Source organism: Rhinolophus sinicus, linkage group LG12 (genome assembly GCF_036562045.2).
Source record: "Rhinolophus sinicus isolate RSC01 linkage group LG12, ASM3656204v1, whole genome shotgun sequence".
Classification (NCBI taxonomy): domain Eukaryota; kingdom Metazoa; phylum Chordata; class Mammalia; order Chiroptera; family Rhinolophidae; genus Rhinolophus; species Rhinolophus sinicus.
Window position 1 is genome coordinate 67,397,677 of NC_133761.1, and position 13,455 is coordinate 67,411,131.

The 13,455-nt window shown below is 61.2% G+C and overlaps 1 protein-coding gene across 4 annotated transcripts in view; it reads right to left on the reverse strand.

Annotated features, from left to right (window-relative positions):
- Window positions 1–1,855: 1,855 nt before the first annotated feature.
- Window positions 1,856–13,455, reverse strand: part of KIF21B (kinesin family member 21B) — a 39,329-nt gene continuing 27,729 nt past the window's right edge. The window contains exons 27-36 of one of the 4 annotated variants that reach the window (XR_002139074.2): window positions 13,207–13,320; window positions 12,085–12,123; window positions 10,329–10,465; window positions 9,419–9,599; window positions 8,228–8,392; window positions 7,921–8,038; window positions 7,041–7,211; window positions 6,465–6,664; window positions 5,824–6,061; window positions 1,856–5,471 (exon numbers count right to left, since the gene is read on the reverse strand). Coding sequence is in view for 3 of the 4 variants with exons in the window: in XM_074317101.1 (XP_074173202.1) it covers window positions 5,962–6,061; window positions 6,465–6,664; window positions 7,041–7,211; window positions 7,921–8,038; window positions 8,228–8,392; window positions 9,419–9,599; window positions 10,329–10,465; window positions 13,207–13,320 (1,186 nt within the window). In the remaining variant the exon portion in view is untranslated. Of the gene's footprint in view, window positions 5,472–5,823; window positions 6,062–6,464; window positions 6,665–7,040; window positions 7,212–7,920; window positions 8,039–8,227; window positions 8,393–9,418; window positions 9,600–10,328; window positions 10,466–12,084; window positions 12,124–13,206; window positions 13,321–13,455 lie in introns of those variants that run through there. The other 3 variants (XM_019750864.2, XM_019750866.2, XM_074317101.1) reach the window with 3 other exon arrangements.

A 13,455-nucleotide genomic window follows, 5' to 3' on the forward strand; every position in this document is an offset into this window, starting at 1 on the left:
ACATCCTAACCAGGCCTTCTCTTCCACGTTTGTTTCCCACATTTTCTGTGATAAGCAGACATCACTCATCATCTGGGGAGGAAATACATTCCATATTAGAGGACGAAAACAGTGTCCCTTAATCCAGTGTTCCTGCCTCCCTAGCCCTCAGTGCCTTGGCTTCGAGACACAGGGTGACCTGAGATTAGAAAAACCAGCCTTTGTGGCAAACGCTCTGGGGGGTGGGGATGGGACAAGGGAACCAGTTGGCTGGAGGCGGCTCCCGGGCCGCTCCTGACAAGTTCAGCAGCTCCTGGGTCTGCTGGTTTCACCCACACACCGGCCCAGCCTGCAGCGGGCCACGCCTGGTTGTCACTTCCTGCAGCCAACAGAGGGTTGTCCCAGTGGGGCCTGGGTGGGGCTCCATGGCCAAAACAGCCGTCCTCAGAAGCCAGCAGCTTCCCAGGGCGGGGCAGCACCTGTGCCTGCCGGAAGGGTGTGGGGGTTAGGCAATGCCCCCAGGTGTCCCGTCAGCAGCTCAGGGGACACCCACTTACCATGGCCCCTGCGTCTGACAACAGGAAGCTTCCCTCTCTATCCTGCGGTGACTTCTCGTCCAGACTCATGGAATCAGTGGCTGGATCCTGTCAGCAGCCGTGGGTCTAGAAAAGGAGCAGGAACTGTGTCAGTTGACGAAACAGCCTGGTTTTATAGTTGGAAAACAAAGCCAAGAGAGACCCAGTTGTGACACAAAAATCAGATGACTGGTGAGGAAGCAGCAGAGTGTCCAGCATTTCGGGAGCCCCCAGAGTGACAGGCGGTCATCAAAGGGGACAGGACTCCCAGGCTTAGAAATTCAGCGACATCTCACAACTCAACCCTCAAAAACGCCCTTTACTTCACTCACTGAGCGTGTATCCATCCTGTCCTCCAGAAATAACCAAATGCACTCAGCCTAAAGAAAGGGGGTAAGTTTTATGGTATTACACCTCAAAACCACCAAGAAACGTTTTCTTAAGAGTCTGACAAACAAGATGACGGGACGTGGTGCAGATGTCACTCCTGGCACAAGGGCCTTGGGGTCACAGGGAATCCTGAAGGGAACCCCAAATTACCTGGGTGTCCCTGGTTCCTGAAAACACTGAGTTACAAGCATGACAGTAGCTCAGCTCTGTAGTGGCGCCTCTGTCTGCAGAGTAAAGAACACGTCATAGGCTGTGTGACGCATCACCGCCTTAAAGATATTTTTGTGTTAAAAATAATGGGACTAATAGGCAGAGGATTTTTAGGGGGGGGGAAGGGAGGATGAGTTTTTAAAGACTGAAAAGCACTGACCTGGAAATGGGGTGAAGACCAGTAGGCAGCTCTCGTCCTGTGTGAACTGTGGGTATTTCTGGGTGAATGTCCTCTCCTATGTGTCCTGGCATCTTCCAGGCCCAGGGAAGCCCCTTGGTCATCAGACAGAGGACGTGGCTGCCGTGGCCAGCAGGTCTGGCTTCCCGTCCTGCCTCCGTCCTCACCAGCTGCGATCCTGCATGCGTCACGTTCTGACTTCTGTCATTTCATAAACGCGGACGCCACCAATCACAGGGCAGTGAAGGCCCAACGGGCAGTGTCTGAAATGGTGCCTGGCCCGTGGCAGGCTCTCAACAAACACTCGTCCCTCTTCCAGCTGTGGTCCCTGACCCAGGAGGCAACTTACAAGTCTGGGTGGGAATGGGACACCCCACACTGCTTCCAAACCGAGTGAGCCCCTCACAGCCCAGAAAATCCTCCTCAGGCCAGCACCGCCCCCAAGGCCTCTCCCACCCACCCCACCTGAGAAAGGCCACCGGCCAAAAGCTAGCAGACCCCTGGGTCATACCACCACAGACAATGGTCATTCAGGTTTTATTTATGACAACGTCTCAGAACACACACATCCAGCCTAGGAACAGAAATGTACAGCATGGGGCTTAAATAACTTTCATACACTATGTACAGACACGGGCAGAGGTACAAAACATATGTACACCTTGTGCTGGCCACACGGCAAGGGGACTATGAGCCCGCGACATGCTGGGGCCCGGGCAGGGGCAAGCGCTAGAAAAGAGCTGGTGGGCGGGGCTGGGCCCCAGTTCATTTCAGGGGTTCTTCTCTGACCCTCGGCTCTTCCCACCCCATGCAGGGCCCTCAGGACATGGCTCCAAGGACTGGCCTGGCCTGGGGGAGCGGGTAGAGGCTCATCTGAGTGCTGGGGAGGGTGGGTGGGGGAGAGAGCCAGTGCCACAGAAGAAACAGAACTTTCCTTGCACATGGGGGGCAGCAAAGGATCTGGGAGCCAGGACAGCAGGCCTGTGGGGGGCACCTGCCAGGCCCTGGTTGCTGAGCCTGGACTATGAGTGACGGCAAAGGGGAGGTTTGGGCCACCTGGAGAGAAGGGGTCCAGCCCTCTGGCAGGGCAGGCCCTGGCCACACACAAGCACGAAGGTGAACACACAGCAGGGGCTAAGCAAGCCCCAGACTACATGGCAGGGGGCCCAGAGTGACTCCAAAGGAGGACGGCCAGGCATCTCCAACTCCCACAGCCACTGCCTGTGTCCCCATTACCCTGGCGGGCATGACAAAGTCCCAGCCATGTCTTCCCTAAAGCAGGTTTGTGCTTTCAACTGCCCTCTGCCCAAGCCACATGGGCCCAGGGGGGAGGCGGGGCCAGGTGACCGAGGGAGGAAGGATTCCTGGGTTGCAGCTGCGTTGAGGGTGCCCAGGTCCACAGGGGTCCCTGCCCAAGGAGCTGAGGGCAGTACCCTGGCCACCTCCAAGGCTTGGGGGGCCAGCCTTTCTCCCTCCTGGGTAACCTCCAAAGGCAACTGCAATGCGGCCTTGGGGATTCTGGCTGAGTAGGACGGGTCAGTCCCACAGATGAAAGCAAATACTGAATAGCGAGTGCTGAGAGCAGGGCCAGCTCAGGGCAGTGCAGAGAGGGCCCGGGGCAGCAGGGTGGAGACATGTCTACCTGCCCAGCAGCTTCAGAAGCACTCACAGGGCTCAGGCTTGCTAGGGAGCCGGCCTGGGCTCAGGCATTGAAGGATCCGAGGTGTGGGGCCGAGAGGGTGCTACTCCTGGGCCCACAGCATCCCCCGGTGCCCAGGCCTGCCGTGGCTCAGCCTCAGGTCTTTGGAGGGGCACAGAAAAGGAAGTCTGATGAAACCCCCCAGATGGGGCCTCCTCAGCCTGACCTTGGACAGAGTCCCGAGTGCCCAGGGTGCCGGCCACAAGCCCTGCCATTGTGCTCAAGTGACAACCATTTTGTGCTTCCAACCTTTAGGATGCTTGTGCGACAAGGGGCGCTGGGGGGCTGCCCCCAATTGTGTACCTTGGACGTCCCTGAAGGGGTGGGCAGAGCGGCCAACGCTCAGGGTTCCCGAGGGACTTCAAGTTTAGTCAATGGTACTTGCTAGGACAGCAGAGCCGCCGGCCGTGAGGTAGCTGACCCATCAGAAACAGCAGGAAACGGGCAATGACGCCAAGCACCTCTCGCTGGCCGCGAGGTCACATCCCGTTGCAACAAAGGCCAGGCAGCTACAGTCCAGTGGCTCAGGGGCGATGCAGTTGTGGAGCTCCTGCAGTGTCAGCAGCCATGCAGACAACACTTTCCTACAGGTTGGAGCTTTCTGTTCCGATGGGGAGAGGGGCGAGGAGGGGAAGGGGCTTGAGGGAGCTGTCCGGTGCCCCTGGACGGCCAAAGGAAGAGGGGTGTCCAGTCTGGAAGACGGGCTGTCCCAGGGGCACTCGAGGGTGCACCCTTCCTACACATCTGCTCACCCAGACTTCACTGTCCTGTCCAGCGGGGCCCCTCCCACCAGGATGGCTGTCTCAGCCTGAGCAGGAGGGGACAGGTGGGGACAGGCTGGGCTCAGGCCTCAGCAGGTGCTTTTCTGTTTCACAGCTGTACGGTGTCCTCTGCCCTGTGCTCCAGATACGTCCCATGCAGAGCGGGCTCCAGCACCGGCAAATGGGGGGCGAAGGGGGGCACCGGGACACACACAGAGCCAAGTGCGGAAGGTCCAAAGTCCACATGTCCTCTGGGCTCCTGGCCCTGCACCGAGGCCGGGAAGCACAGGACCAGTTAAGTGTTGGATGAACAGTGGACGGCTGGGCGGAGGGTCAGAGCAGGACCCCTCCTGAGGCCAGTCCTGTGACTTCAGAGTTGTCCCAGGAGGGGCTCCAGACAGCAGCCCGGGGCAAGGGGAGCTCAGGGAGTTCCCTCTTCCCCACTCTGCTCCTGAAAGGGAGGCCCTGCCTGCCCATCTGCCCATCTGTATTAAGGCTTGAAAACGTCTCCTGGGTGACAGAGAGAAACTGCTGCAGGGGACGCCCTGCCCTGTAGAGGTGAGGACATAGCATCCTCACCAAGCCGCTTCCTAGCGGACAGTCCTCTGAGCTGCTTCCCACATGGCCCATGCGGGAGTCTGGGGAGGGGACCCTGGCCCTAGGCTGGGGGTGGAGTACCCTGCCTTCGGGACGCAGCAGGTGAGAGACCCCATGAGTGAGAAGACACAGGTGGTGGTGCCCCGGGCTGCCCAGCGCGCACACCAGGCCCCAGGACGGGCAGAGGAAGGCACTGAGGCGCCCGGCGGCCGAGGTCGGGGTGCACTAGGATGGTTTCTGGGGTGATGTGGGGCTCCAGGGGCATTTCCTCCTCTGCCAAGCAAGCAGAGGGGGTGGGCCCGAGGCCGGTGGGGCGGGTTTCCTGTGAGAGTCCTGGTCCCCAAGAGCTGAGGGACAGAACGTGTGAAAGAAACTTCAAGTCAGTTTCCAGGAGGCAACAGCAAAAAATAAAAATAAATTAAATAACTGAAGTATGTCTGACCATGTCCCCAAAGGGGTCTTTCTAGCAGCTTCACCTTGGCCCCATCAGAAAGGGACCCCAGGAACTGCTGGGGCAACTGGGAATGGCTGTTGGTGGCCAAAGGGCTAAAGGTCAGCTGCTGCAGGGCCCAGCTGCCTACCCCTGGTTTCCATGGTTACCTGAGGTTACCGTTTGGGCTCAGAAGCAGACGCAGTGGTCCAGAGGCTGGGCTCAGGGTGTGGAGGCTGGGCTGCCTCTGCTCCCCTACAGGGCCCAGCCCTGGGTCAAGGGCTCCAGGAATGGCATGGCCAGCTCAGCAGGATGGATCTGCCCAGTCGGGGGGAGGCCGAGGCGCCAGAGGAGAGAAACTACGGGCATGCCCTTCAGTGTCACAGCTTAAATCCCTCCCCTGCCTTTCTCCCCAAGGGGGATTGGGGGACAGTGTCTTATCAGAAAGTCAAGGGAGTGGAGGGAAAGCAGGAGAGGGCCCACACCCATTACCCACACCCTCTGTCCCCAGGGCAGCTGGCCTGTTGGGCCACAGCGTCCCTTCCGTGCTGTCCCGGCCGCCAGGGGCCGAGGGTCTGGGCCGTCCCGACCTCACTCCTAGGGTGGGCTGCGGGGTAGCCGCCGAGCATTCCAGAACTTCACTGTCAGGTCACTGGGGAGGAGCACAGAGAGCGGCCGGTCAGCTCTGAAGTGGGCCCGGCTGGCCGCCCCCAGATTCCCAGACGTGGTCGGGGTCCCGGGCAAGCCCTGCTCAGGACAAGCGTGGCCTGCAGAGTGGAGGACGCTGGCCAGGGGGTGTATGCCAAAGGCCCGGCAGGCTTCTTAGCCTGGCCTTTCTTTGTTGTTGCTTCTGGTTTTGCCCAGGCCTGGACGCGCCCCCCTGCTTTCTGCTGCCTGGCCCCCCTCTCCTGGGGTCTGTCCCACTGTTCATGCTCGGGGGGGGGGGGGGGGGAGCGGGGGGGCTGTGAAGGGAGAGCGGGGCAAGGAGTAAAATAATATCATACCGTGAAGAAGCAGCTCAGATCGAAGTGGAGAGAGAGACAGAGAGATAGAGAGAGACAGACAGAGAGAGAGAGGAGAGAGGGAAAGCAGGGAAAGGAAAAAGGGAAAGCAGAGAGCAGAAAGAGAGAAGACGGGGAGGGTCAGGGCAGGGTGGTGGCACGGCCCTTTATGGCCAGGACTCTGCGAGGAAGGCAAGGGGTGAGTCCAGGGACGTAATTCCACAGCTTTACCCGGCAGTCACTGTGGGGGGAGAGGCAGAGGAGATGGGCGGGGGGTGGGGTGGGGAGGCACACGGTCGGAACAAGAAGGAAAAAGAAGAGACCCCAATGAGTAGCTCCCCTGGGACACATGACCTTGGAGTCCCCTGGACGGGGACCAGAGCTGGGGCTGGAGGGAGGTGGGTCTGGGGAGGGTGGGTTGGGCTGCACTGTGGTCGGGGGTATCTGGACAGGAGAAAGGACAGTGGGCACGACCTACTGCCCTGCCCCGGGCCCTCTGGGAAGGCTGGCAGCAGCGAGCGGGCGCCGCGGGGTCTGCTCTGTGAGCCCGCGGGGACAGCAGCAGGGGCCCCAGGGCTCCCAGCCGGCCGGCCCACACAGGGAGGGGGTGGGAGCACACACAGAGCGCTGCGCCAGGCACCCACCTGGAGGCAGTGAAGATGTGCTTGGCGTTGGTGCAGATGGCGTTAATAGGGCTGTCGTGGCCCTTGATCTCGCCGATGGGCGTGAAGTTGTCCACGTTCCAGACCTTGATGACGCCGGCCCGACAGGCACTCAGCAGCATGGGGCGGCTGGGGACGAAGGCCAGGGCGCACACCCAATCCTTGTGTGCGTTGGGGATTTGCTGCGGGAGGGGGGAGGGTGAGGGTGAGGGCTGGGGATGCCCACGCAGGGAGAGGACCCTGCACTCCCCAGGCTGCCCTCTGCCCTGCTGTCCCCCTGCCAGGCAGGCACCACGGCTCCTAGGAGCCGGGCCTCCTGCCATCCAGCCATGCAGGGACCCAGAGACGGGTCCGTCTGCCCGTCCCAGGCTCAGACCTGAGGTGCTGCACTGCAGGAGGGCCCTTCAGCCCTAAGGGGTCAGAGGAACAGGGACATGGCTCAGGGACAAGCTGGGATGTGGGGGGGGACAGAGGGAGAGGGCAGAGGGCGGGCAGGCTTGGGGTGGCCACGGCTGGAGGAGCCACCCCACCCTGCCCCTCCCGTCCTCCCAGCCACACCTGGATGAGCTCCTGCTGCTCTAGGTCCCACTTCTTGATCCCGTTGTCACGGGAGCCGCTGAACAGGACGTCTCCGTGGATGGCCAGACACTCGATGCCATCGTAGTGCGGGGGCTCGAAGTTGTGGGTAGGGCTGATGGTGCCAGCCACACACTCCCCCAGCTCAAACATCTGGGGGAGGAAGGGTGATGGGTGGCCCAGGGTGGATGTAGCACAGGGTCCCAGGGACCGGCTGGGGGACAGTGCTGCCCATGGGGAGAGGGGCTTCCCCCATAGGCGAGGGCTGCTAGAGGGGACCGAGGACCCTGAAGACCAAGGCCCGACCCTGCCCAGCGGCCTGGGAGACCACTTAGTTCGTGCAGGGGGCATCCCCACAGCTGGCAGCTGCTACACAGAAAGGTGGGCAGGGGGTGTGTGCCTCCCTTCAAAATTCTTTTTATCTTCAATAAATGAAACACAACAGGACACGTACTTTAAATAAAACACTCATCACCATCCCACACCCTCTATCCCCTTGGATACACCACTTCCCGGTTTCACAGCCACCATCAGGGGACAAGCAAAGTCAGGGCTGTTTGGGACCCTGTGTGTTCTGCTTTCACATTTGTCACGGTGACGGCTGCTCAGCACCGTCTGGGGGGCTCCCCCAATGGATGTGACCGTTACTGTCCCCTTTGCTGTTAGGGTGTTTCTCATTTTTCCCCATTTACAAAATGATGCCACGACCTCTGCATTCTGCACACGGCACCTGGCCTCATTGGGGTGATTTCGTCACGGAAACCCCCAGAGAGCTCCCCAGGCAACAGCGGGGAGGTGAAGGGAGCAGGAAAAGCCCCAAGAGTGGCCCCCTGAGGCCTTGAGGCTGAGGCGTTTCAGGTACCTTGACATAATGGTCCTTGGAGCCGGTCACCACTAGGTCGTGCTGGCTGGCGGTCTGGGCGACCGTCAGGCACATCACGGGGCCAATGTGGCCGGTCAGCTTGCCAACGGGCTGGAACCTGTGGTGGGAGAGGCCCAGCCAGGCCAGGAGAGTAAGAGGGACCCTGAGTTGGGGAGGGGTCCTGCCCTGTCCTCAAGAAGGGACCTAGAGAGAGCTGCCCATACCACAGGGCTCTTGGAGGACACAGGGAATGGAGCTGCCCCCCCAGTCACGCCAAGCCCCCACCTCACCCCCCAGGCTCCCGCACCTGCTAAGCTCCCAGATGCGGACGGCATTGCCCGAGGCGGCGTACAGCATGCTGCCCGAGGGGCTGAGGGCAATCTGGTTGATTTGGTGTTCCCCCTGAGCACTGGTGATGGCGCGGGTGGATGTGGCCACACAGGCGTCTCCTGAAATCACCTGGCCCGAGGACCTGCCGTGAGGAGGAGAGGCACAGGCCAGGGAACCAATCAAACTTCACTCGGCCAGCCCGGAACCCACTTCTTCCAGGAAGCCTTCCTTGACTGACAGGCAGCAACTGTCTGGCCCGATGAGGGTGGGACCAAGGGCCAAGTTCCGTCCACCTCTAGTGCAGGACAAGCCCCGTCCCTGACCTGCCGTCTGCCTGAGCCGTGGCTGGGGACACTGAGACGAGTCAGGACACTGGGCTGGAACCCGGGGCTTGTGGAAATCACTGGACCTCTGTGGGCCGCAGTTTCCTCCCCTGTAGATCATAGCCTTCCTGCTTCCTCTGCGTTGGTTTGTTTCTTAAAGACTATTTTTTTAGAGCAGTTTTAGGTTCACAGCAAAATTGAGCAGAAAGTGCAGAGATGTGACCTATGCCCCTTGCCTCCCACCCCAGCCCCCTTCCCACTGTCAACATCCCCACTGGAGGGTACATTTGTCACAACTGATGAACCTGCATGGACACGTCATCGTCACCCAGAGTCCACAGCGGACGTGAGGGTTCACTCTCGGTGCTGCGCATTCTGTGGGTTTGGACAAACGTGTGCTGACATGCTCAGTGTTGTACCGAGTAGTCTCACCGCCCTCAACGTCCTGTTTACTCGCTTTACAGAATCAAGTGCAAAAACTGATCGAGCTCACAAGGTAAAGTAGGAGGAAGCATCGCTCTGGCTAAGAAACAACGTGACGGAGCAGGCCCTGCTCTCGGCCCCGCCTCCCGCCTGTGTCTGCGGCCTGGCTGCCAGGCTCACGCCGCGGGGCCACGCCGGCGGCTCACGTATGCAGGCAGGTGGCCAGCACGCCCACCGGTCTCACCCTGTTCCCCAGCTCCTCTCTCGGACTCACAGCACAGCTCCGGGCAGGGTTTAGGGGACCAGCCAGGCCAAGGGTTCGACCACGCTGCTGCCCCAGACACTGCCCCCGCCGGGCTGGGCTGTTCTGAGTGGGCCCTGGCAGCCACCCCACCCGTGGGAGCCAGGCGGGGCACACTTACGTGAGGGTCCGAATGCACTTGGCTGAGTCCCGGATGTCCCACACCTTGATGTAGGAGGTGGACACGGAGAACACAAGGCCCGAGTGGCTGCAGTACTTGATGGAGACCACGTTGTTGGGGTGGCCCTTGAGAGCCGCGATCTCCTGCCCGGTGACCAAGTTCCACATCTTACAGCTTCGGTCTGCGAGAGACGGATGGGAGCGAGCCACGGGCAGGGGTCAGGCATTGGCACCAGGACAGCTAACCCAAGGCGGGGGCATGGGGCTAGGCCCGAGGGAGCTACAGGAAGTGGCTCCAGTCTGAGGGGTGAGAAGGCCGTGCCCAGGGGGTGACAACTCCAAGAGAAGTCGGTCAGAATGCTCAAGCAGGGTTTCTCAGGAAACCCCCTGCAAGGCAGACCCGAGTTCAGGGCTGCCGCCTTCCCCCAACTGCTAATAGCGGACATGGTTAAGGGAGAAATGGCGAGCGAATCTTGTGAGAAAAAGCTGGACTCAATCAGTCACAGCAAGACTGAGACAGACAGACATTCTCGTCTCCGCCGCCAGCACGCGCTCTTTCTGCTGGTAAAAGTTTCCCGACTTTGTTGTGCTCCAGTAACCGTGAGTGTGGAGCCCGGTGGCCAAGCTCATGTTGGGGTGCTGCTGCTGGGGGGCCGGGATAGCAGAGGAGGGGGGCACCTCAGACGCTGCCTGGAGTTTCTGAGGGAGTTTTGTGAGGAAGTGCTGGACGGAGCCAGCAGAGTGGGCTGTGAAGGCAGGCAGGGCCGGGGACAGGAGACAAGGTCGTGAGTGACCGACGCCACGTCCGCAGGTCCCGGGCGTGTTCGGCCTTCCTCCTCCTAGCCCTCTGGTGAAGAAAGAGGATGGGCGGGACGCCCTGACCCTACCTGGCTGCTGTGCGTTCCACCCACCTTTGGACCCTGTGAATAGCAGCTCGTCTGTGGCGTCCAGGCACAGGATGGGCTTGGTGTGGCCCTCGGCCATGGAGACGCACTGCAGTGGGGCCGTCCGGGCACCCTTGGCTCCTCCGACAGGCGTGATGATGCCCCTTCCGGGAGAGAGACAGAGAGAGGGCGCCCGTCAGCTGGGAGACAGCGCCAGGCTGAGCGAGGCACACAAGGCGGTGACAGGACAGAGGTGGGACTAGGGCCTGATGACAGGGACTCCACAGACGCCAGCCCAGTGCCACCAAGGCTGCGAGCTAGGAAGAGGATGCACAGAGGGGATGGGGGCGTGTCTCCCACAGCCAGCTGTCAGTCACCACGAGAGCGAGCCCTGCCTAGGCACAGGGGACACGGGCCCTGCCCATTGGGAGCTGCTGACCCAGATCCCGAGATGTAAAGGCCCAGACCCCAGCTGGGCAGAGCGGAGGACCAAGGGCTGGAATGGCTGCTGCAGCTTCACTTAACCAGGTGAAGCGAGGGGCGCACAGGGAGGGTGCTCAGGCCCAGCCCCTCCATCGGCCCGCCAGTGACTACTTCTGGGGCCAGCACCCCCCTTCAGAGGGACTCCTGCATGCACGTGCAAGAACACACATATCCCACGGCCCCTTTGGACCAGCACAGTCAGACCTGGGCCAAAGCCCTCTAGGGCCCCAAGCTCAGCTCTGGGCTGAGGGGGCCTGGGGTCCCTCTGTGGGCCTGGCACAGCAGCTCCTGGCCCCCAGGACCACCTAGGAGAGGAGAGGGGACGAGGCCCTTCCTGAGGGAGTGGGAAGATTTGCTCCGTCAGCCTCCTGGGGGTTGTGATGGAGGTTTCCACTCAGGGACAGTCTTTTCACCTGAGGCCCCAGCCACATGCTATGCATAGGTCTGAAAATACGTTCTAGTTCCTTTCCACAAAGAATGCTGCTCTCACAGTGACATTGTGGCCGAGAGTAAGCTGCCAGCCCCCCCCAGGAGGATGGCGATCAGACAGGTGCAGCAGCGCCAGTCTCACTCACGTGATCCCCTCCCCGCCACCCCCCCCACTGCCCACGTCTGGGCGCAGCTGTGTGGCTAGGGAAGGAGCCTGAAACTGCTCTGAGCAGTCTGTTAAAGGCTGCCCTGCTCCGTGAGACAGGCTGGGGGCGGCTCATCCTGTGGCGTTAAAGCCTCACCCCCCACAGGAGGGTTACAGGATGGCCGACCCCCAGGTGGACGCACAGTGACGGGTGACGATGTCCGGAGCTGACAGCCCAGGTGTGGCCCCTTGCTCAGCCCACCAGGGCCTGGGACATGATTCTCGTTGTGGGGTGCTGTGCCCGGTTGGCTCAGGGGAGAGGGGTCTCCCGACACTTCTGGTTTGTGTGCCAGGAGATATGGGTGGGGGACAGAGCTAAGGTCTGAAGAGTGCACCCCTGGAACAAACTGCGCAAGTCACAGGGACCCGAGTACAGCCACCGACACCCCTTGGCAGACCTCAGCCAGCCCCAGCCATGCCCAGGCTCCATGCTCTGCACCCCAAACCAGGAGAAAAGGACAAGACCTGTGACAAGCAGCAGTCCCAGGAGGGCAGGAGGGGCCGCAGAGGGGTCTGGGGGGGGTTGCATGCAGAGGATGGGTGTGCAGCAGGAGGGGCTGAGGAGAGAGGGGGGAGAGAGAGAGAGAGAGAGAGAGAGAGAGAGAGAGGGAGGGAGGGGGAGGGAGAGAGACAGAGGCGCTGGGGACAAACGCGACATCTGTGTACCTCAGGACCTCGGACAAAGAGGAGTCGCTGTCGTCAGACCTGGGGGGGCAGAAAATTAGCTGGGTTAGGGGGATGGAGAACACACGGGGGACGAGGACGGCAGCAGAGGGAGGTGAGAAGGTGGGTTATTCTCTTCAAAGGGAGTGGAGAGAGGCAGAGGGATGAGGGCACTGAGAGAGAGCAGGGCAGGACGCGGGGACAGGCTGGCCTGGGAGCTGGGGACGCCCCTCAGCGAACAGGTAGGGGAAAGGGGCCACAGGAGATGTGTGGGCGCCAGCCCCACACTCAGGGAAGATCATTTCTGGGCTGTTTGCTGGTCCTGTCGAACAAGCTGGGGGCACACTCCCCGCCACCACCAACAGGACAACACTCGGACCTGCCGAGGCCAAGGGCGGCCATGCCTGCTTCTCCCGTCCCTGAGAGCTGGCTGCTTCCAGCATTCCTCAGGGACTGACTTATTTACAGAGACCACTGTCCCCAGTGAGTGCACTGGGACGGGCCTTGGAGCTGGCTCTGCACCGCTCATGGTCCCTAAGCCCCATTCCCCAGGCAGGGTCCCATTAGGGACACATGCCAGCATGGGTCAGAGCCCCAGGTTCTTGGCCCTCAACCCCTCTTGGAGCCTCACTTCCTCTTCCGTAAAGCAGGGAAGACAATTCGCACGGCTGATTCACAGCTCTAATGAAATCACGTGCATGAAAGCAAGGTCTGACCTCGTGAGGCTGCCTCCATGCTCTAACTGTGGGACTGGCGTGAGGGCTGTACATATGGGGTGAGCTGGCCCAGACACCCGAAGGCAATCGGGAGTCCCTTTCTGCTGGGACAGTGCGCCGGGCCTCGTCTGAGCATTTGAGGAGGCGAGGGGGCTGCATGACGCTGGAGAAAGGGGCTTCAGAGAATCAAGGAATCAGTTGAGGAGTCAAGGGCAGTTCTGGGGAGCCCTCGGCCCACCCCTGGCTTCCTGCTTGCCCTCTCCTGAGCCCCAGCACGCTCGGGAAACAGAAGGGTCCATGGTCAGGACAGCGGGGCAGAGATGCCCGGCTGCCCCAGCCCTGCCTGCGGCCACGACCAGCCCACAGGCTCCCTTCCCCTCAGCGCCCTCCCCGTGCCGCTGCCTCTTACTTGTCCAGCGCTGACCCTTGGCTCTGATTGCTGGTGAGACGGGAAAAGACGTTCCGATCGTTGCGTGGCCGAGTGGGAGGGGACGAGGGGGGCGTGAATCCCACGTCTGTGGACCTGGCAAGTGGGACAGAGAGCGACATCTGTTAGTGACCACACCCCGGCCCAGGGCCCAGCTCTCGATTTAGCTCCAGGAGCTGTCCTTAGAGTCCGTCTTCATGCATGGAGTCTGTGGCTGTGCGTTCAGCTACT